The sequence below is a fragment of the Macadamia integrifolia genome, chromosome 9 (assembly GCF_013358625.1).
Source record: "Macadamia integrifolia cultivar HAES 741 chromosome 9, SCU_Mint_v3, whole genome shotgun sequence".
Taxonomy (NCBI): domain Eukaryota; kingdom Viridiplantae; phylum Streptophyta; class Magnoliopsida; order Proteales; family Proteaceae; genus Macadamia; species Macadamia integrifolia.
The window spans coordinates 716,419-739,502 of NC_056565.1; the positions used below are offsets into that span (position 1 = coordinate 716,419).

Below are 23,084 nucleotides of genomic sequence, written 5' to 3' on the forward strand. Positions count from 1 at the left end.
CGCACTTAACCTTAGACACACTCTCTCTCTACTTTATGCCTGTGTCTCATTTCTCTAACAATTCACTCAGCCACCATTTCATCTCCTCTAATTAAGTAGTTTATTAATTTGTGGGTAGTGGGTTTATGTATAATCAAAGAAAGATGCTATCAATAGCGTATACTCAATTTTTTGCTAATGACGGGTATGCAGTCCTTTGGCCTGACCAGTCCTGTAGGTCCATATTGACCCCACAACTACATGGATCGGGTCATACTGGGGTTGAATGAGAACCATTCAACTTTCACTGAAAGCAGTGAAAAGCACTAAACACCCCCGTGTGAGTGACCCAATGTGTGCCTAGTGAGAGTCGAACTCAGGACATTCGAGTTTACGGCTCGTACCAAGTTCGTTGCTCACCAATAACATATACTCATATCAAAACATAGCAGTTGTAAAAAAAAACAGCATTGTTCTGTGTTGAAGATGTGTGTGTATGTGCTCCTATTGGTCACAAGCGTTGGTGTGTACATGCGCTATAAAGTAGCGTGCTAAATTATGTATATTTTTTTGCTAACGAGGAATCCTTGAACTTGCCAATTTTAAGGCTCAAGCCTAAGGGTAAGCTCCGGTTACACACAATCACAACTAACCAATGTAATAGATTAATGGTGGGGAAACTTGAGCTAGAGACATTTGTTAAAACAATACTTACACTTAGCCACCTTTGGACTAGATTATAAATTATTTACCAATTATAATATAGTTTTTTTTAATTAAATGTATATTATTATTTGTTAAGATGTTAATTTTAATTTATTAAGATTTTTTGTTTATGATTCTCCTCCATTTTTCTTATTATATTGTTTATAATTTTATAAATACTCATTTTAAAAGGTTGAAAGACTTTATCTATCATTGGATGTAATACTTCCTTACTTGCTTATTTTATTCTTATCTTACTATTAATATCTCATTTCGTTATTTCATTTGATTTTTCAAAAGGTATTTTAAGTTTACGTCTAAGATTTAAGTTCTCTAATTATAATTGGTTATTTTCAGTGATGTACATTTTTATATTTTTTAGCTTTCAATATTTATATATATTTTACCAAAAAAATAGTTATATAATTCAAGAGAATGTAGTATATTATATATATATATATATATATTTGGCCAAATATTAAGTTCTTCCTTATTTTGATTCATAAATTGCACCAAGAAACAAATATAATTTTAAAGGGTTGTTTTCTTATTTTTCCTTTTTAATCTTTCATCATATAATAATGATTTCAACTAGTGTTATATAGCTGAATAAACCATAAAGTTCTAATTTTATTATTCTTCTTTTTAAGAGTCTGGTTTATTATTCTTCTTTATAATCAAGTGAATAAATGTTCGGTGCGTTCACAACATAGCCACCATGTAATACATTAATTAGAAGTCCAAATTTTATGAACGCGTAGATTGTAAGGAATTCTATTCAAATGTCAACATAAACAAAGTTTGCCAATTGACATAATAAATATTTGAAAAATTCATGATCATGAAAGAGTGTATAGTTGTGGCCATTATACCATAAACTTGCATATATTTATATATATATATATATATATATTTATATAGGATGCATGGACATACAAGGGGTATTCCATTGAATTGAGCATAAAATTTAATACATGACTTATCTAGATCATATTTTCACTATCTTATAGATGGAATAGCCATGTCACCTTATCCATGGTCATGGTGGCACAATGAGGATGGGCTCTCTGAACACTTGTCTCAATATGAGACTGTGTAAATGAGTCTTTTCCCCATCTAATTTTCTGTAATTTTTTAATTTTTTATTTTTCCATGCATCAAACGGTTCCTTTATCAGTATGACTTTATGAGCAACTTTTAGCTAATTATCACTAACTAATCATAATAATTTTATTCATTTTATTCATCCAAAGAAAAATCATAATAATTTTATTTTATATATTACTAAGGCACTAAATAAGCAAACAATAAACATAAATCCATGGAATCTTGGATCAGGATTGATTCGTGAATCGCCGCTTTTTATTTTATTTTTCCTTCTGTGTCAGAAAAAAGATCATTGCTTCTCCCTTGCTCCAAGAATGAATTTGGTCATGTAATGATCCCCATTCATCACCATATCCAAATGAATGGTGTCAATCGGCGGTTTGATCTGATTTTGGTCGAGTACTGGGTCAAATTGAAATTTGGTTTTGGTCTGGTTTAATTCAGAGTTTATTGGTTTGTTTATATTGAGGTCCATGTTGGGTAATGGATTATTTTAGTGGTTTGACGTATTGTATGTAGAACACTTTAGCTTGATCGATTTATATGGTACATTAGGTAGATAATTAATACTTTATTATAATTTGTTGTTATAAACATATGGCTGATTTGTAAAAGTGTGTCAAATTGACAGTCGACACTTGTTATAATTAGTCATAACTTGTCAATCTTTTTGCATGAATTCTCACACTCGCTTTTGTTTAAAATCTCGATATAGTTAACCCTATTAAGTTGGGATAACGTTTTGGATGTTGTTATACTATTAGTCCAATAACAATTTTTTCGGTCTCTACTTTCTTACTCTTTTCTATTATTATTATTATTATTATTGATTAGGTTTGAAGTTCGATTTTTCTATTTCGATCTGGTCATTTAGTTGCTCCGATTGGTCACAATTTTTAAAAACCCTAATTAAAAATCTTGACATCTATTTTATTTGATCAATTTTGATCCCAATTGGTCCAAGTTGGATTTTAATACCTCGATCCTCATATAATATATGCTTGTGACGTTTGAGGATAATTCTATAAAAAAAAGGGAGAGAGAATATTTTTTTTATCACGGACTGTTGCACCTAAACACAAATGATACCAAAATAACACCTTCACCTTCGTGAAATTAAAAGAAAAATCCACTCCCATGCATTTATGTTCATACACACCTTCTTATTAACACCCATATTGATGCAAAGACTACACAACCAAAGAGAGTCCCCAAAAAAGTCACGTTTGAGGATAATCAGTGCTTTATACCTCTCTCATTCAAGTCAATAATCTCTAGTCTCTACCCACCGCCACCAGTCACCATACCATCGTCTCTCCCTTTCTCTCTCCCTCATCCAAGTCAATTATTTCTGCTCACCACAACCCTCTTTCCTGAGAGCGGATCAAGTTCACGTATGAGAATGTACGAGAACAGTCCTGGTCCGTGGATATAGAATCAATTTTCTCTCTCTTCATTTAATAGATTCCATATCTACGGATCAGGAGTGTACGAGAACATTCTTGTACGTGAACCTGATCCGTTCACCTCTCTCCTCGCATTTACCCTTGGACACTCACACACTCTCTCTCTACTTTATTCCTGTGTGTTTCATTTCTCTAACAATTAACTTAGCCGTCATTTCATCTAATCTAATCTAATTAAGTAGTTTGTTTTACGAAAAAAATAAGTAGTTTGCTCTTGCAATAAACAAATAATTGAGTAGTTTGTTTATTTGTTTAATTTGTGGGTAGTGGGTATATCTATATTCGAATAAAGAACGCTATCTGATAGTGTCTATTCATAACAAAATAGGTAAGTGCAAAAAGACCGCATTGTCCCTTGTTGAAGATGCTTGTGTGTGTTCTCTCATTGGCCACAGGTGCTGGTGTATACATGCGCTATAAGGTAGCATATTAAATTATATATTTTTTTTGCTAACGAGGAATCCCTCAAACTTGCCAATTTTACAGTTCAAACCCAAGGGTAAACCCCACTTACACACGATCATACCTAACTAGTGTAATGGATCAATCGTGGGGAAACTCAAGCTAGAGGTATTTGTTTTTTTGTTTTTTGGGGTGAATTCAAATTTATAGGCATAAATGGGAATGGACTTTTTTAATTTCATAGAGGTGAACCAGATATTCTAACCACTGGGCGACAACGGAATTGTTAGCTAGAGGCATTTGTTAAAACACTTACACATAGCGCTTTTGGACTAGATTATAAATTATTTACCAATTATAATATAATTTTTGTATTTTAATTAAATGCATATTATTATTTGCTAAGATGTTAATTTCTAATTTATTAAGATTTTTTGTATATAGTACTCCATTTTTCTTATTATTTTGTTTATAATTTTATAAATACTCATTTTAAAAGGTTGAAGGACTTTATCTATCATTGGATATAATAATTCCTTACTTGCTTATTTTATTTTTTTCTTACTATTAATATCTCATTTCGTTATTTCGTTTAATTTTTCAAAAGGTCTTTTAAGTTTATGTCTAAGATTTAAGTTCTATAATTATAATTGGTTGTTTTCAATGATGTATATTTTTATATTTTTTAGCTTTCAATACTTATATATTTTTACCAAAATAGTTATATAATTCAAGAGAATGTTGCCAAATATTAAGTTCTTCCTTTTTTTGATTCATAAAGGGGTTGCACCAAGAAACAAATATATTTTTAAAGGGGTGTTTTTTTATTTTTTTATTTAATCTTTCATCATATAATAAGGATTTCAACTAGTGTTATATAGCTATATAAACCATAAAGTTCTAATTTTATTACTCTTCTTTTTAAGAGTCCAGTTTATTACATTGAAATATCATATTCTATCTTTTTCTGTTTTTGCTTTACATCATCACTCACATATATTTTTTTAATCTTTTTAATCAAGTGAATAAATGTTGGGTGCCTTCGCAACATAGCTACCATGTAATACGTTAGAAGTCGAAATTTTATGAACGCGTAGACCGTAAAGTATTCTATTCAAATGCCAGCACAAACAAAGTTTTCCAATTGACATAATCAATATTTCAAAAATCCATGATCATGAAAGAGTGTAAAGTGGTAGCCATTATACCATTACTTTGCATAGACATATATGGGATGCATGGACAAACAAGGGGTATTCCATTGAATATAAGCATGAAATTTAATACATGGCTTATCTAGACCATACCTTCTCTATCTAATAGTTAGAATAGTCACGTCACCTTATCCATGGCCATGGTGGCACAATGAGGGTGGGCCATGTTGAGAGGTCTCTCACACTTGTCTCAACATAGGACTGTGTAAATGAGTCTTTTCCCCATCTAATTTTCTGTAATTTTTTAATTTTTATTTTTCCAATGCATCAAATGGTTTCCTTGTTAGTATGACTATATGAGCAACTTTTAACTAGTTATCACTAACTAATCATAATAAAATATTTTTATATATTACTAAGTTACTAAATAAGCAAACAATTAACATAAAATTGTGGTCGATCGGACTAATTAAGCAATTGCTCATTTTCTTGTTGTCACTTTGTAAGAACTATTTGGTCTAGATCCTAACAAGGACCAATCTCTCAAAACAGGGATCAATTTATAATTGAAGAATGATGGAATTATGGTAGGTAACTCCAGTATCATGTAATCTAAAAATAGATCAAAAGTGCTTGTGCTTAGAGGTAGGTAGGTACTTCAAACAACCATGCAAGGGCATGTGAAAGACATCAACCAATAACATTATGAAAAGAATAATCGATTCTTTACAAAAATCGAGCAGATAATAATTGGAAACTCCCCTTCACGTGTAGCAATACACAAGGATAAATAATTCCCAATAACCCTCATCACAAAGAATCTCATAATCAAGAGTACCACACAAGACAAATAATTTCCAGTCTCCCTCTGACACTAGCAAATCAATTCTCTAGCAACAATCAATTAAGGACAAATTCAAAAGTAGAAGACACGAACAAAATCAAGTATGATTTGCATCAAACCTTTATTGAAACCCTAGTTCTTATTTTCCTAAGAACTAGAGTTTCACTAGTAGCATGCTACCTTTGAACCACTCTCAAAGGAACAACTTGTTAAGTTCTTATACCATGTAGAGAGAGAGAGAGAGAGAGAGAGAGAGAGTCTTGTGATTGTAGAGCAAGAGAGTCCCAATCGATTATATTGTGTCTGTCCTCATTTATTCATTAAATAGAGTAGTTATTACAAGTCCTACTAGGAATATGAGAGAACAAAATAGAATAAAATAGGAAGTTAATCCCAATTGCTAACTTCTAACTGTATTCAGTGAATGGATCAGGTTCACATACGAGAATGTTCTCGTACACTTCTGATCCGTGGATATAGAATCTATTAAATGAAGAGAGAGAAAATCAATTCTATATCCATGGACTAGAACTGTTCTCGTACATTCTCGAACGTGAACCTGATCCACTCTCCTATATTCAGTCTTTTACAGGATTAGGAAAACCCACATTCCTAATAGGACTAAAAATACTCAAACCCACAATCCTAATAAGATTAGAAAAATCCAAGGGGGGAGTCTGTGGGTTGCGCTAGACTCCTTTATCTCGATAGACTTTTAACACAACTTATATGAATGAAAACTAATAACTATTGTTTTGGATGGGATGCATTCTAGTCTTATTGACTAAAGATGCAGACTTTCACAAGTTGCAATATTAACCCATAGGCAAATTATTATTGGCATTGGTTTGCTGCTGAATAATTAACAATATTGGTTAGTATCGACATTAAAGATACAAGCCAGCTATAATGAGTTGCATCCTTAACCCACATGCATCTTATGATAAGCTATGGTTTGTTACCACTATTAGCATGGGTTGATTAATTTCAGTCTAAGATTTTGAGAGCATGTCACTTATTTGGTGTGTTTTTCTCTTGTAGGGAGGCTTGCCGATGAATTCAGACTCCCTCTTTTAATTTGGGAACAACTATGTTGGTTAGAAGGAGGAAAGTCTCTTTACCCTTTGCCATGGGTGCATGGGTTTAGATCTAAGAAGCTGGATCTTCTCCTAAATCATGATCCCTTGCAACAACTTCACATCATCCATTGGGTATACCCATGTAGGCCCCACACATGTTGGATAATGTGAGAGTGTTGCGGAGATCATGGTTCAGAAGAGGATCTGACATCTGGATCTAGCACTCTATGAAGATGAACCCACTCAAAGAGAAGAATAATTAATTTTTTTTTTTAGAGAGAAAGGAGGGGAAGTTGCAGAATTCTTGCGATGGGAGGCAATATGAGAGAGAGAGAGAGAGAGAGAGAGAGAGAGAGAGATTGTATGGGTGGATACCATCTTAGTTACCTATTTCATAGCACTAGCAATTATTATGTTTTTGCTGTCCCATGCCCGCTATATGGAAGCAGCCGTTGATCATCATGAATGTTGATCATACGAGTTATCGGCAAAAGAAAGCTAATTTGTAGCTGTTCGTGTTGAAGTTGATGATTTTAAGTCATGCTTTTTATGATGCCAAGATTTTTATGACGATTTTTATGATTTTTTTCCAGTTAATCTTGCAACATCTGCACTGGTACAAAGGGTCATTCCATCATTCCATTAAGATTGTCTTTATAATGAGTTGAGGTTTGAGTAGGTCGAGTGAAGTATCGGGGTTTTCATCATTTTTGTCGCTTCCACTTGTTTCTAGAAATAAAAAATCAAGTCTAACTTGTTTCTCTATTTCTATTTCTAGACACAGAAATAGGAACAAATTTTTATTTCTGTTTCCAAAAACAAGTGAAACGAAACAGAAAAATCAAACGGTTTTTGGAGTGTTTTTCCGTTTCTGTGCACACGAAAAAAAAAAAAAAAAAATTTGTTTCTGAAAACAAAATCAAACAGGCCCTTAGTGATTGATCAACCTTCCTGAATTGGGAATTATTCTCAGACAAAGTGAGGAACTAGTAATTGATCATTTGACCTGCACACATTTAGTTGAGTGATGTCTTGAAATCTCATTTCAATGAAAATTTTTCTGCATCTTCCAGGAAAGAAGTGTACTACTTGGTAGAATTTTGGATCTCAGAGTTTTGCTTCTCATGGTTTATTTGGAGAGAGAGAGAGAGAGAGAGAGAGAGAGAGAGAGAGAGAGAGATCAGAAACTATTCATGGCTTTTCCTTTTTAGTTTGAGGGAGAAACTCATAATCATTTAGGACTTAATTAAGCATCCAATTAGGCAGAGCTCAATATCACAAGAACCCAATAAGCCTAATATCATCCTTTCTATGAGGGGCTCTAGGTACATAGACTGCTACACATATTCAAGCTTGCTTCTATTCCTCAACATATAAGTTGGTTTATTACTACTAATTAATGGAAAACAACAGTAATATAATAATAATAATAAAGACACTAGACACCATTTTAATTTTCAGGAACAATAATGTGGGCTTTATTGATCAAGTTCCTCTATCGATCATCTCCTTATACCTTTTGAAAGACTCTTCTCTCTGAATCTTCAACTGCTTATGGAAGTTCTTGATGAAAGCTTCTGCTAATTCATTCACATCTTCTTTCTCATCGCACCTTCTCATCTGCTTATTCCTCTCTGCTTTACTGCCACCATGAGAATGAGAAGAGATCACCTCTCTAGGTCTGTTGATCATAACCTTTCGATCAGCCACGAAATCAGACATTTTAGTAAGTCCTGTAACAAGAACAAAACTCTAGCCAAAGATCCAAGGAGAAAGAGGAGAAAGGGTTGATGATGATGCTTGCAGAACAACACTGATGGTGAATGAATATATATACAAAGAGCAAAGCAAGAGTTTGGAGATAAAGATGGAAGAAGGAAATTGGAAAGAAGTATTAAATTCCATTATTATAAGACTACCAAGACACTTGCAATATTGAATATAATATGTTCATTCGCAAGGGAATATGTTGGACATGCAATAAGTACATGTGATTCATGTGTTTTGGAGAGAGAGAGACGGAGAGAGAGACGCGTTTAATGGAAGTTCAAATTAATTATCTTCAAACTTGAATGCTTTCTTTTAAATTAGTTGTTGGGCAAACTTCAAACTTGACTGCTTGCAGCTTCTTGTTGGATGCACTCCAATTCCAATATGAAAGGATAGAGTGAGAGAGAGAGAGAGAGAGACTTTTTTATATTGGAGAAAAGATTGTTGGTTTTTCCTTAGGCAAAATTATGTGGAAGGGACTCCCGTGATCATGGATTTAGTTCACACTATCAGCTCAAAATATCATGAATTTGGTATCTTCCTCCTTCAAATAAAATATAGGAAAAAGAAGCTTGAAAAGCAGTGAGGCCTTGGGCCCAAACTTTGAGGGAAAATGACTGTTTCATTCCTATTGATGCTTCTACATATGCTTCTCAGGGCACATTGCCTTTCAGTGGATTCTCTTCCAAATGACAAATTATTATGAGAAAGTGTTCTTCTCTAGAGATGTTATTTCTTATTTGGGGAGGAGAGAAATACACAAATGGGAGAGCTAGTGTAGAGCACGCTCCCAGATAGAAAACATTTTCAAATATATTATAGACCACGCTCCCAGGTAGAAAACATTTTCAAATATATTATTTAGTAAAAAGTTTCCATATACCTTTAAACGAAAGAAAAATATATTCATCTAGGGTCATAAATGCTCTACCCCTTATAGTGTGAAGTCGAATCCCTTTGTACACCATCTGAACCCCTCAGTGAGTCTCAACTGGGGAGAGAAGGAAAATTGCTTGCAAGTTGGGGAACCCTCTCATTATACTAGAGGGAAAAAGAAAGAGTCTCTAGTTGCGTCCTCTAAGCCAAGACATGGGGAGCATGAATAGAATGCCCTACTCCCGCTTGGTCTATGCCTCGATCTGTTTTCTCATTGGTTCATGTGCTGATGCAGTTGCTATGCGACCGGGGACCGTTCTATCGCCCACCCTTTAAAAAAAAACTATCGAAGTGTCCAGTTGTTTGTGGCTGGGATGTGCAATCGAAGTATCGAACTATCGAAGGGTCATTGAGTTTCGATTTTCGAAGTCCAAAGTCTCTGAATTCTGAACATGAGCTTTGCGCGAATGAGCTGAGTGAAGATTGAAGACCCAGTCGATTCGTTCATGAATATGCATGGAATCACCCAAACTCTAGAAACGACGATAAGGTTCGACTCTCTCAGTATTTGTTGTTCTTCTAAACCTCCTCACAGTTTTCTCTATCTGAAGAACCAAGCAAAATCTTATATACCCATTCCTAGATATGGCCGAAGAAGCGATTTCAATCTTTTTCTGTTCGCTCCACAGTCTTTCTCGCCGAGTTCCAAGAAGAGGGCCAAACGTAACTGTTATACCCTTTTAAGAGCAAGCCGAAGAGAGTCTCCGTATGAAGTTTTGGGCGTCTCGCCCACCGCAACACCTGAAGAAATTAAGAGAGCTTATAGAAAGCTTGCGCTCAGGTTCCATCCTGATGTTAACAAGGAGGTTTGTACATTCCTTTTCAATTCTCTCTCTTGGAATTTGATGCATTTGATCGAAATTTAAGTTTAGCCGTGGCTATTTTAAAATTTCTTTTGTGGGTACATGTATGGGTGTCCTGCGATCTGCACTAATACTATTGCAAATAATCCCACATTGTTTTGAGATATTATTTTGTTCTTTTGCTGGATATTGGAGTTAAATGTGCGCATAATCGAAATCTCTCATGGAAATTGAACTGAATAATTTAAGTTTGTTCATTCGATAACCAAGATCCCTTTTTTTATGATTCCCGCCCCCTTGTTTTGGTAGGAAACGATAACATTTCATTAACATTTGCTGAGGCCACAACTTAAAGAAAGTACAGAGATCAGAAGAAACAGAACACACATTAGTGAAGCAGAAACTTCCAATTTCAACTACTGAAAAAAGAAAATTCCAGTATTTGGCCTTCACCCTCTAAGACTATCAATCAGAAGCCTTCTATAGCGATATTAGGTCCTTTACTTTAAAATCCTTTATAACAGCAGCCCACAGAATCAAGCAATTTTCAACATTGTTGAACAATACCATCATAACTCTTCTTCGTACACCCAAAAAAACTTCTATTAATCCTCTCCAGTTGTAAGCTCCAACCAGCATGGCAAACCCACATGGCATTTGGCAAGGAAATCCCTTGCAATCTTCCCACATTGTCAACAGAGATACCCAATCTGATCTATTAATCTCCGTCTCTTGTAAAGCCACTACATCAAATCACTAGATTTGTTATATGAAAACTACCAACCTCTCATTTATGGAAATAAGGTACATTAACCCATAGGAATGAAATTTGGTAACAACAATTTCAACAACTATCTGTATCTCTATCTGTGGGGGTGGGGGGTGAATTCTCCACCACCCTCACACTTCTGGTTCACCCATCTAGAACTCCTTCAAAACACAACTCCTCTCCTTCCACTATTAGCCTCACCAGAAACCTACACCCTTCTATGTCAACTGTAATGGTTCTCTGCAAGACTCTCACTTCCACTCACTAAAATACAAATATATTCCAACAATTATCACTTAAGATTTATAGGGTCAACTTTGATGGAATCTCCTCAAGCTTCTCTGATGGATTTAAAAGTATCAAAAGATTACAGATGTTAAGGTGAACAACCTACCACATTCACCCACCTAAACTTCATCCCACCTCTTATTTTCTGCCTCCCAATTTTGAGGCTCTACTTTCTTGCTACCACCTGGCAACCATCCATATTTAAATTTGAAGACTGTAGTTCCAATTGAGCCTGCTCCTCTTGTCACAACATTGCTACTAACCATCCACTTGTTAAGCTTCTAACCTTCACATCGAAGAAACCTCAAACTCTTTCATCCGTCCTTCACATTCTAGTTTAGATGGTTCCTGCCCTTCCAACTTCAAACGCACCCAACTTCTCAAAAAAATTCATCCTATCACCCACTCCAAACCTTCCCACCTTAGCAACCAGGTATCACCTCTTTATCTCATTGAAGCACCACCTCTCTTATTCCATAATCTCTCACCTGTGGGAATGAAAAACATTGAGTCCCTATTACCCTTTCTACCTCTTCCTCGATGTAAACTCCCATCATCTTCATGAAGCCCAACACCAATCCCTTGAAACCTTCCATCCTCTTTCCAAGCCTAATCTCCTCTTCTCTACACCCATATCCCTTGAAATCAACTTACCTTCAATTGGTTTAAAAACCTGACCTCTGCATCACCCTCATCCCCCAAATAAAAATCCAAACAAACCATTTCATGTTTTATGATCTCAACATTGCTATTTATCGTTACATGCCTATGGGTTTGGATTAGGGATGCGATCTTACATAGATTGGCTTAAACTAGACTCATGCTGTAAATCTCCTCACTGAGTTAGAACACATTACTTCTGTGAACTCTGAAGATAATAGGGTGTAAAATTCCTGTGACTGGCAAGTGAGTTTGGAGGACTTTTCATTAGCATGTACTGCCTAGTTCTAATTTTCTTACAAAATTTCTGGCTTTCATTGGTACAGGCCAATGCTCAGGAGAAGTTTATGAGGATAAAACATGCATACAATACATTATTGAACTCAGGATCTCGGCAGAGATATGATTTTGGAAATAGTGCATCCAGTTATTCCAGCTCCAGAGATCAAAGAAACCAAGATGAGGAGTTCTATGGTTTTGGTACTGATTCATATGCCCTTGTCTTTATGGCACTTCCCCCCTCCCTTCTTTTGTATTTCTGCTTGAATAACACCACAACTGGATCACATGCCATTAGATGGATCTCAATTAAGCTAAAATTGATCAATTAGATGATCATGAACATCTTAATTGTTGATCCCCTGCCCTCATAGGCCTCACTTCTTTCCCCTCTTCTGTTTTCTTCTGTAAGACGGCTCCCATGTGGAATACATCAAGTGGTGAGTCCTTTTGCATTATTTATGAGCCTGCATGTATTGCTATTGCCTTTTCAGACTATAATTGTCTACTTGACCTGTACCTTAGATTATAGTGTGGTGTAATATTTTCGTTGAAGCTATATTAGGGGGAAAAGGAAAACCTGTAGGAAAAGTATTTTCTGACCTCATCTTGTAGTTTCTTGTCCTCAGGTCAGATTTACTTAAATTCTTATACATAAGGCATTTATTTCTGCAGGTAACTTTGTGATGGATGTTCAAATAACAATAGGTAGATTTGTCCTACCTTAGTATGGAGACTGAATTCATCTTGCATTCTCATTATTTTTTTTCCCTCAATTTTCACTGTTATGAACATAGTTGTCAAGGCAACGCCTAGGCGGTTCTTGATTGCCCAAGCAACTGATCACCATATTATTCAAGGTGTCCAGACAGAAAATAAGGGGAAAAGAGGGATGGAATGGGGAAAAGGGGTGAGAAACCAGAAAGAATGAAAAAATAAGAACAAAAATGGGAAGCAGCAGTAGCAATTGCCATGCTGCCGGAAAGGTTGCAGCAGCAGCCACTGCCACCTCCATCAAGAAGAAGAGGACCCTCTCATATTTATAAAGTAAAGGAAAGAATTCATTATTTTACACAAGTCCCCTGTAAAATTAAAAATAGTTGGACATAAGTTTAGTGTTCTCCACAAAAACCCCCTTCTTTATACAAAACAATTTGACTGCCTGGGCACGAAGGTGACAAGACGCTTGGCCACAGCCTAGGATCACCCTGCCGCCATGACAGCTATGGTTATGAAGAAACCTAGTATTTGGTAGTTCTTAATTCTACATGTTGGTTATTTTACAGAGGACTTCTTTAGAGATCTCCAAGCAGAATTCCGTAACTGGGAAGCTGATGTTGGTTCACAAGGAAAGCCAAAGAGCTTATGGGAGGAATTGGCGGTAAGGCATATTATAAATGTTATGTATTTTTTCCTGTTAAATGAAATTCCCATCTCTACTTTTTTGAGCTGGCCAAGTTGCTATAAGCTTGTAGGGATACATGTTTACCGTAACACCATACAGGAATGAAGAAAGTAATCTAATGAAGACCATAAGCAAGGAAAAGCAAGGACTGTTTGTACTTTGTAGTGGAAACTACTAAAAAAATCATTTTGCAGGACATTGGTGAAGAATTTGTGGAATTTCTAGAGAAAGAGCTGAACATAACCGATCCCAATGTTGAAAGCGGAAACAACAATGAAAGTCCGCCAAGTGGTGATCCATATGAAAAATCCCAGTCAGGCAGTGGGGAAGATGACCAAAACAAAGCAGACAATGAGAGCAGCATTGAGGACAATATCGGTGATATTGAGGCCACTCTTGCTAAGTTGAAGAAGGAATTGGGGCTATAGGGAAACATGGAATTTCTTTTGTATGTTTGTCGAAACGAAGAGAAAACAAAACTGTGGTATTTCTTATGGGAAGATGCTCATTTGACCTTCAGATCTCCCATTAAATCCTCTTTGCAGGTCTCTTCTTGATTCACTGGTGAAATGGCAAAAGAAGCTCGTGTGCAATACCAGTTTTTACATCATTTTGGAGCAGATCATCAAGACTTGTTGAGAGAGCTTGTATAAACCCACCATTTAGCTTTGAGGATCTTTAATAGTCTTCACCTCTCATTGCTTCACCAATTAATCACACAATATCAGTGCCAAGGCTTCATGTCTCTTACATGTGGATAATTTGGAGAAGTCATCCTGTAGACTAAAAGTGGTTGCTCCCTCCCCCTCCCTCTCCACCTTCCTCTATTGAGTGTTGAGTACATTCATAATCATAATGTCCTAATTTAAGCAGTTGGAAATGTCACTCATGGAGGGACTTCTTGATTGTTTTGATGTCATTGAACTATACTCATTAGTCCCAATTCCCAAATGCTGCACCCTCTCTCTCTCTCTCTCCCAAAAAAAAAAAAAAAAAAAAGAAAAAAGAAAAAATTTCTCTAATTGAACGTGAGAATATAAGGCGAATTTCTATTTCTAAATAACCCTTGGAAGAAAGCATGTATTCTGGGTAGTGCAGTAGAAGCATCATCATCAAGAGCTTTGAAAGATGGATTAATAATCAAAACTATTCTCTATAGGTTTGAGATTTTTTTTCAACATCCACTTGGACTATTTTAGTTATTATGGAATTACCTCGAGTGTCCTACAAGTATATCTTCTTTAAAAGAAACACTAGCATAAAATTTGAAGCAAATTAATCACATCAAATTCTGACACTTGAAATAAGTATAAACTTCTTCACTATCTGTGCTGCTGGTAATTTTCATAACGTAAGGTCCCAAAACAAAGAAACAAAGGCCGACTAAAAACATTACGAGGACTCGGATTGTACAACTTACATACCCTCATATAAAGCATAAAATGGTCCACCTGCTTCTGGTGGCTTTTAGGGTAAGGACTCTTACAACAAAGTCCAGCACATCACCGAGCACCTTCTAGCACGATATACTACTAAAACAGTTCATTGTACAACATACATACCCTCGTATAACCATATACTGGTCCACCTCCTTGTGGTGGCTTTTAGGGTAAAGACTCTTACAACAAAGTCCAGCACATCACTGAACAACTACCACAATATACTTCTAAAACAGTTGATTTGGCCTTTCCTTACTCCGTTAGAAGCATTGGGACTTCATTTATGGGAGTTGCAACCTGCAAAATCACAAACATTTAGATCCGAGTTAGCCAACAGTCATGATTTATTTGCATTAACCTGGTCATCCAGTGCAGATATATAAACTGATTTGGACAAGAAAAAACATCCATGAATAAGAAAACCTACGGCATAGGGGTTTAGTTGAAAAAGGACTCCAACGGGTCAAGAAAATGTTTTTTCCATGTTTTGGCTATTTAACCCTAGGCAGTAGGCAAGCATGCAAATACGGCCCAAGTTTTTGCCATGTAGCGGACCAGATGTGCCTCAAATTCTGTGGACAGGTAGACATCAAGGTGGTCAGCCTATGTGCTGGGTTTCAAACCAAACAGAGTTCCCCAAGTGGCAAAATAAAGATTTGAAAATCGAGGGACTACAAGAGGGTGCATGGACATACATCAATAGGTGAAAAATACAAGGATGCATGACAATAAATGGGAGGATATTTAATTGAATTATGCCCTGAAATTTGACATGTCACTAATCCAATTCTAGACCTATTTATCCAATGGTAAGAATTTCCAAATGATCCAGCCATGTGGCTAAAAATTGGTGAGCCACCCTGATTACCAGGATGATCCGTCATAACAAACAATTTTAAAGGACCAAAATGACAAGGGGAAGGGGGTGTGCGTCAATTGTACTTCGACAACATTAATTTCAAGCAACTACTACAAGTGGGACACAGACATGGGCTTCCTACTAACAGTTGGTGACTTTATGAATGATAAATTGTAAATTTAAAATATCAGTCCACACTGATAAAATTTTATAAGTCATATCTACACATGAATGCGTATACCACATGAACCTAATGCAACTGGATGATTAGAAAGTAACATCAGAGATCCACATTCTCACTGTATCTCTATATATAACAGGTAATAAAAAAAATTCAACACTTTTCATGTTGAATCAAGAAAAATGGAACACAGATCTACTCACCACTATTACTAAACAAAGACTCATCCCCATATGTATGTTTCCATATTTCCATCTATAATCATATTGTAGAGACATTAAGCATGTTATGACTATGCTACAAACTTACAACATAAAAGAAAATTGATATCAAATTTTCTAACTCACTAAACATAACAATGAACTTAAGAATAATATAATGGGCCAGTCCAAAGTAACCAGGCATACATTCAACAAATAATTGAGTTGATTACTCATTGAAAAAATATATATTTGTGCTTTCCAGGGTAGGAATTAGTTTCAAGATGATCAGACTTAAGCTGATAGAAAATTGCAGACTTAAGCACATTAAATATCAGATATGAGCTTCTGACTATCTTGCAGTCTGGAACACATCTTTGCACTAAACTATGAAATACCACAGTAAATGTATATATATATATATATATATATGGAAAAGGCTACTCCATGGGTGTGTAGAAGGCCCCTTTTACAAGGACCTAGATCTACCATGGCGTGTGGCCAAATTCTGCGGGAAGGTAGACCTCTAGTCTCCTGTTTTCATGTCAATTTTCAGCCCAAAAAGAGTTCACCAAGTGGCAAAATAGGCCTTTGAAAAATCTAGGAAATGGGATAAGCTTGCATCCTACTGTCAACATTCTGTAATGATTTAAGTTCCTCAATATCAACATATAGACCTGATTCAAACTCCCAAAAACTTTTCCCAAATGAAAATTTTAATCCTTTACAGAGAAAAATTAAGCTTGTTAATATGCTGAGCAAAACAGTGACAACATTATGGTACAAAATTTTGGATGTTGGACAGAGACTTTGTCATCCAACTAATGTTCTACTATAGAAAAAAAGAAAGGTATACAATTTCATAAGGTAGACCAGAAACACGATGAAAATGCTGCTAAAAGGGCCTTCAAGGAACAAAAAATATTCATATGTTCAGGCTTCTTTACTGTTTTATTTAAAGAAACAATCAGAAAAGAAAATACTTACAACTTTGATTCACATAGTTGTCATTCTCAATTCAATGCCAACTAAAAAAATTCTTAGTAACCTATTCACTCAGAATTTTACCCAGTTTCGGTAGTATTTCAACCCAAAGTAAATAAAAGATCAAACCCTAACAAATCTCCAATTAGGTTCTACAGATACTGAGCTTATCAAGTCGTCTCAAGCCTAATAAGCCACCACTCTCTAAAGACGCAAATAACTGCCTATGAAAAAACAAGTTTCCCGTGTATTTCTCTGAAGCAAAAGAAAAGACTTGAAGAAATCAAACCTTTTAATCAAGAAAGTCAAAGACTAACTACAAAAGAATAGGATTCTGATCTCCGCAGCATCCGGACCAGAAGTAAAGTTCTAAAACTCGAGATTCAAAGCAAAAGAAAGAACCCGTACCTTCTTCAGAATATCCTTCCAAGAACCTTGGCGAGAGAGACCATCCTTGCAAGCATGAACAGTCTGGAACTGCTTAGCATCAAGCTTCTTGTTGATGATCCCCACCTGAAAATATATGTAATCGTTCGGCGGCAAATCCACCCTGATCTCATCGACATCAAGCCACAAAAAGAAGCGCTTCACCTCAATCCCATCAAGATTCGTGATCGACCCGATGTTGATCGTACCAGTGATCTTCTGATCGTAATAGACCAAGTACTCGAACTGAACGTAACAGGGCTTTTCCAATTCCACAACGAAGCTCCCATCGTCAGAGATAGAGAAATTTTTTACGGAGTCGGGTAAGAGGCCACTCGGGAGGCCATGTTGGGTTAGGACTTCGTAGACTGTTGTGCCATTAGAGGCTGAAAACGAGGAGTTTGCAAGTGCAGAAGCGAAGAACAAGAAGAAGATGAGAAAGAAACCCATAAGATATTTCGAACAAGGAATCATTGTTCGAGCGGTTTCACTGGTAATGGAAAATGGAGGGTCACAAAGAAAAAGAAGAAGAAGAAGTTCAGTCAGAGAGCGATAAGGGAAAATCAAGGTTTTGGAAACAGAGAGGCTTTGTTTGGCGTTTATGGGGAAGTAAGGAAAATGGTTTAAACTGGACAAATGCCATTATCGTTAGGAGCACATGTGGTCAGTGGCCCCACCTAAGCCCTGTATCTTATGAAGGGCTCAATTAAGGGTCTAATCTATGGAAAAAAATCCACTGTTTTTGTTGTTCCTGTTTTTCTTTGGTTAGCTTTGTTTGGCGTTTCTGCATTTACATCCGATGCGTTGGTTTTAAAATTATTCACGTAACGTGTATTGGAGGTAACAAAACAAGAAAAAACAAAGATGAGAAAAACAGAGGATTTTCATCCCTAATCTATTGTCGTTCACTTGGCCTCACCCAGTATGGATCAAGGTATGGGTATTAAAGAGCGATTTTATATCGGTATCTGATATAAATATAATACTATACAGATCGGGAGTATCAGCCAAAAACTGAAGGGAATCACTTTTGAATTTACATCTGATACCAACCCACGATATGGGTGTTGATAACGATATCGACGGTGACTGATTCAGCCACCGATACCAATAAATGTAATCTCATCGATCTTATGAAGACCCTAATTGGCGTATGGTATTGATTCAGGACTATCTATCTAATTTAGTGGGCCTAAGTGTTTTTATTTTAATTTCATTGGGTCATAAATTAATATTAAAATTAAAATTTAGGGTTGTAAAATATAATAACAGTAATAATTTAGGTATATATGTTATCAATTCACTCTCATATTAAATTTGGAGGAACCGTTTAAAAGTCAAAGTCAAAAAAATAGGCGGGGTAATAAAGCAAAGGGAGTGTGGGGTTGTGCAATAATATGGTTTCATACATAAAATGACAAAAAGAAGTCATTTTGTGTGATTTCGTATTGGATGCTTTTTTATTGAGCCTTCTTTTGGTCATATGTGATACATTTAAAACATTTTTTTTTTGTTAATGATGGGTATTCAGGCCTTCGGCTTGAGGTCCATACTGATCTCACAATTATATGGATCAAGTCATACCGAGGTTGAATGAGAACCGTTCAACTTTCATTGAAAGTAATGAAAAATATTAAACACCCAGTGTAAGTGGTTCAAGGTGTGCCTAATGGGAGTCGAACTTAGGACGTCCAAATTTACGCATCATACCAAGTTCGTTGTCTCGTATCATACAAACCCTTGATGTCACCACAATATTAAAAGATGTTATGACCATAAAAGAGGTATTAGAAATTATCAACTGACCTAATCTCTCTCCTTTATTGACATGGGACGAAAGAGTCTACTATTCCTCTCAATGTCTCTCCCATGTCTTGCCCAACTTTTGAATGTTAGGACTCTTATGTGGGCTTAACTGATATTGATTGACCCATTGGGCCCAAGAGAATAAGGACCACTCTAATTAGGAAACTTCTAGCCCTATTCTATTGTGGGAATGGATTAGGGTTTAGGAATTCTATTATATATAGAATACTGATGGTCCCTGCAGCTATTATTTTCATAATAATATTTTTGGAGCACTGCTTTCTCACAAAGCTAGTGTAGAGACAGAGAGAAGATCCCAAAGTAAGAGGCTGCAGAAGATCTCAGTAGAAGGACCCATATTGCGTGGTTCTTCATCATAATTCGTGGTACAAGCGTCAACCTTGATTTAGGGACTTTATTCACGCTCAACGGGTATGTGATTGATTTCTTTCCATTATTCATTCTTGTATTCTATACACTATAGGTAATTCAAATGATTCTAGGATTAAGAATCTCTAACAATTGGTATCAGAGCCTACACTATGGTGTTAGAATCAAGAAATTATGTAAGAAAAAAAAAAAAAGATTTGGGTTTCTATTTATGAAAATTATTATTTTACTCTTACTTAAAGATCCCGTATGGGAAAACTTTCTTCACGGAAGTTGTAGAGCACGAGAAGACGGTCGCGGCGGTATGCTGTACGTCACCGGAAACCTCCGGACGCGCCGGCACGCGCCGCCGTAAATCGGCTACCGGAGGAGAGAGAAAAATAAAAATTTTTCGGCGGCGAGTCATCGCCGGGTCAACTCGGAAACCCTACCTAGTTGACCCGGGATGCAGTGGGTCAACTCATGACCCACTCGGTCAAAGGTTGACCGGGTCGTTGACCCGGAACTAATTTGCCCGAACCGGTTGACCCGGATTGATTTTGATTCAAAAAAAAAAAAACAGTAACTTCAAACGGCTCGTACGGGCAAACGGTGAAGAATTTTTCACCCTGGTTTTTTGCGTTGAGTCCAGTTTTTCGTGCTCTTCGTTTTGATATATTATGAGCCTAGTTTTGATCAACTTTTATGATCTATTTTGTATAAGTTACAAGTATGGGTGTTTAATGATTCTTTATAATTTTCCTATTAATTGGAAGAAATGAAAGAAAATCAACTTATACATTACTTGCATATCAGAATATGAACTTGTTTATTCTTGGTAATGTAGTTCATGCTTTTGTTTATGAATATTTTTTTATTCATGGTTAAACAATCCCACTTTTAGCTGCCGGAATGAATTTGTAGACTATTACAGTAAGATTGGGTGGAATCCACCAAAGTGGTAAAGTTCAACCTTATTGTAATAGAATACAAATCAAAGGTCTTCTTTGTCTGAAAAAACAGAGAATAATGGTTGGTAGCAAGGTTGCTAATGTTCACCCAAAGGTGACATTATCAAAGAAAAGTTAAAGCAAGAAAAAAAAAAAGGGATTTCTCAACCTAGAAGATGCTGTCCATCCAAAGATGGCGGTACTTTTCGAAAGTTAGAAGAAGTCTCGCAGTAATAGCAGAAACTTGAGTGGACCAGTATGTTTCAGACCCAAAGGTCAGAAATGTAGTTCCGGTTGACACTCATGAAGTAATTGATACTTGAGCATGTAATGTTTAATTTAGCTAATTGTTACATGCTTATTCTTTTACATATATGTCTGTATGTTGAATAGAATATTCTTTATTAAAATATTCAACAGGATGTCTTCTAGTTTTGGTGTACTTGATATTCCTAAGCTTACTGGGGATAATTTCAACAAATGGATGGAAGACTTAGAGGTCTACATGATTCTCAAGGACCTAGACCTGTGTACTAGAACCACCAAACCAGCTGAACCTACTACAACCAGTACCCAAACTGAGAAAGGGGATTATGACAAGTGGGTCACTGCAAATAGGAAATCCTTGGCTGTTATTAAAAGTGCTTTGCCTGAGTCTATCAAGGATAGTGTTGCTAAAAAGGATACTGCTTCTGAGTATTTGGCTGCTATAAAAGCTAAGTTTGATAGCTCTAAGAAATCACAGGCTCACGATCTCATGAGCCAATTGACTGGGGCTAGATTTGATGGAGTAGGAAGTGCTAGAGAGCATATACTGGAATTGATTTCCCTAGGAAACAAGATCAGAGGTACAGGTATTAACTTTGATGATGACTTCGTGGTCACCATTGCCTTGAATTCTCTACCTGAGAGCTACAAGACTCTTAAGACTACTTATAATACATTGAAGGATAAATGGGGTCTTGATGAATTGATCACTGTGGTAACCCAGGAAGAGGGAACAATTAATAGGACCAAAGTTGAAAGTGTCAATCTTACTCAAGGTAAGACTTCATCATCTATGGGACCTAACAAAGGGATCAAGAAGTTCTTTAAGAAAGGAAAATTCACTCAATTTAAAGGAGGGAAAAACAAGAAGGGAAAACAAAATTTCAAAGAATCAGGGGTACAAAAAGACATGAGTGGCATAGAGTGTTTTTGGTGCAAGGCCAAAGGACACATGAAGAAGGATTGTTTCAAGAGGAAGACCTACCTTGAGAAAAAGAAGGATGATGGTATGAATCTATCCTTAGTATGTTTTGAATCTTGCTTGATTAATGTACCAATTGATTCATGGTGGTTAGATTCTGCGTCATCTATTCACGTCACTCATTCCTTGCAGGGGTTCCTAAACAGGAGGGTGCCAAGCAAGGATGAAGTGACGGTGTTCGTGGGCAATGGAGCTAGAGTTGAAGTGGAAGCCATAGGAACTATTAGATTATTTTTTCATTCAGACTCATTTATTGATTTGAAGGATGTTGTTTATGTTCCCTCTATGAGGAGGAATTTGATTTCAGTTTCTAGACTTTGTTCAGATGGTTATTCTGTTAATTTTAATCAAGTTGGATTTTGTTTATTACATGATTCTATCTCTATTGGTAGTGGTACTCTTGTTGATGGGCTTTATAGATTGAATTGTAATTCTTCATGGGTTCTGAATGTGGGAGTGAAACGGTCTCTGATTGATGAGAAATCCTCCATGTTGTGGCATAGAAGGTTGGGTCATATTTCAATCAAGAGGATGAAAAGATTGGTAAAGGAAGGGATATTAAAAGATATTGATTTTCAGGACATGGAAACATGTATAGATTGCATTAAGGGAAAGATGACAATCTCCAGGAAAAAGGATGCTACTCGCAGCATTGAAGTATTAGACCTCATTCACACTGACATCTGTGGGCCTTTTACTGTCCCTACACTCACTGGGCACCGTTATTTCATAACTTTTATTGATGATTGGTCAAGATATGGGTATGTCTTCCTTATCAGTGAGAAATCTAGTGCTCTAGATGTTTTCAAGATTTTTAAAGCTGAAGTTGAACTTTTCCACTCCAAGAAGATCAAAGTGGTCAGATCCGACAGGGGTGGAGAATATTATGGGAGAAGTGGTGATTTTGAGCAGTTGCTTGGTCCTTTTGCAAAATTCTTGCAAGAACATGGGATAGCTCCTCAATATTCCATGCCT

General features: G+C 36.1%; 2 protein-coding genes across 3 annotated transcripts; one reads left to right on the top strand and one right to left on the bottom strand.

The window, feature by feature from the left end:
* Window positions 1-9,722: 9,722 nt before the first annotated feature.
* Window positions 9,723-14,560, top strand: LOC122089173 (chaperone protein DnaJ-like). 2 transcript variants are annotated; one of them, XM_042658689.1, is made up of 5 exons: window positions 9,724-10,248; window positions 12,289-12,442; window positions 12,917-12,949; window positions 13,528-13,622; window positions 13,841-14,560. In XM_042658689.1, the coding sequence occupies exons 1-5, from the start codon at window positions 9,889-9,891 to the stop codon at window positions 14,072-14,074; spliced, it is 876 nt and encodes a 291-aa protein (XP_042514623.1). In that variant the 5' UTR covers window positions 9,724-9,888; the 3' UTR covers window positions 14,075-14,560. The 2 variants fall into 2 exon arrangements, with proteins under 2 accessions (XP_042514624.1, XP_042514623.1); XM_042658690.1 differs by lacking the exon at window positions 12,917-12,949 and having other exon boundaries at window positions 9,723-10,248.
* A 390-nt stretch (window positions 14,561-14,950) lies between these two features.
* Window positions 14,951-18,338, bottom strand: LOC122089174. The gene is made up of 2 exons (XM_042658691.1): window positions 17,718-18,338; window positions 14,951-15,382 (listed from the first exon to the last, which is right to left on the bottom strand). The coding sequence occupies exons 1-2, from the start codon at window positions 18,207-18,209 to the stop codon at window positions 15,338-15,340; spliced, it is 537 nt and encodes a 178-aa protein (XP_042514625.1). The 5' UTR covers window positions 18,210-18,338; the 3' UTR covers window positions 14,951-15,337.
* Between the last annotated feature and the right edge of the window lie 4,746 nt (window positions 18,339-23,084).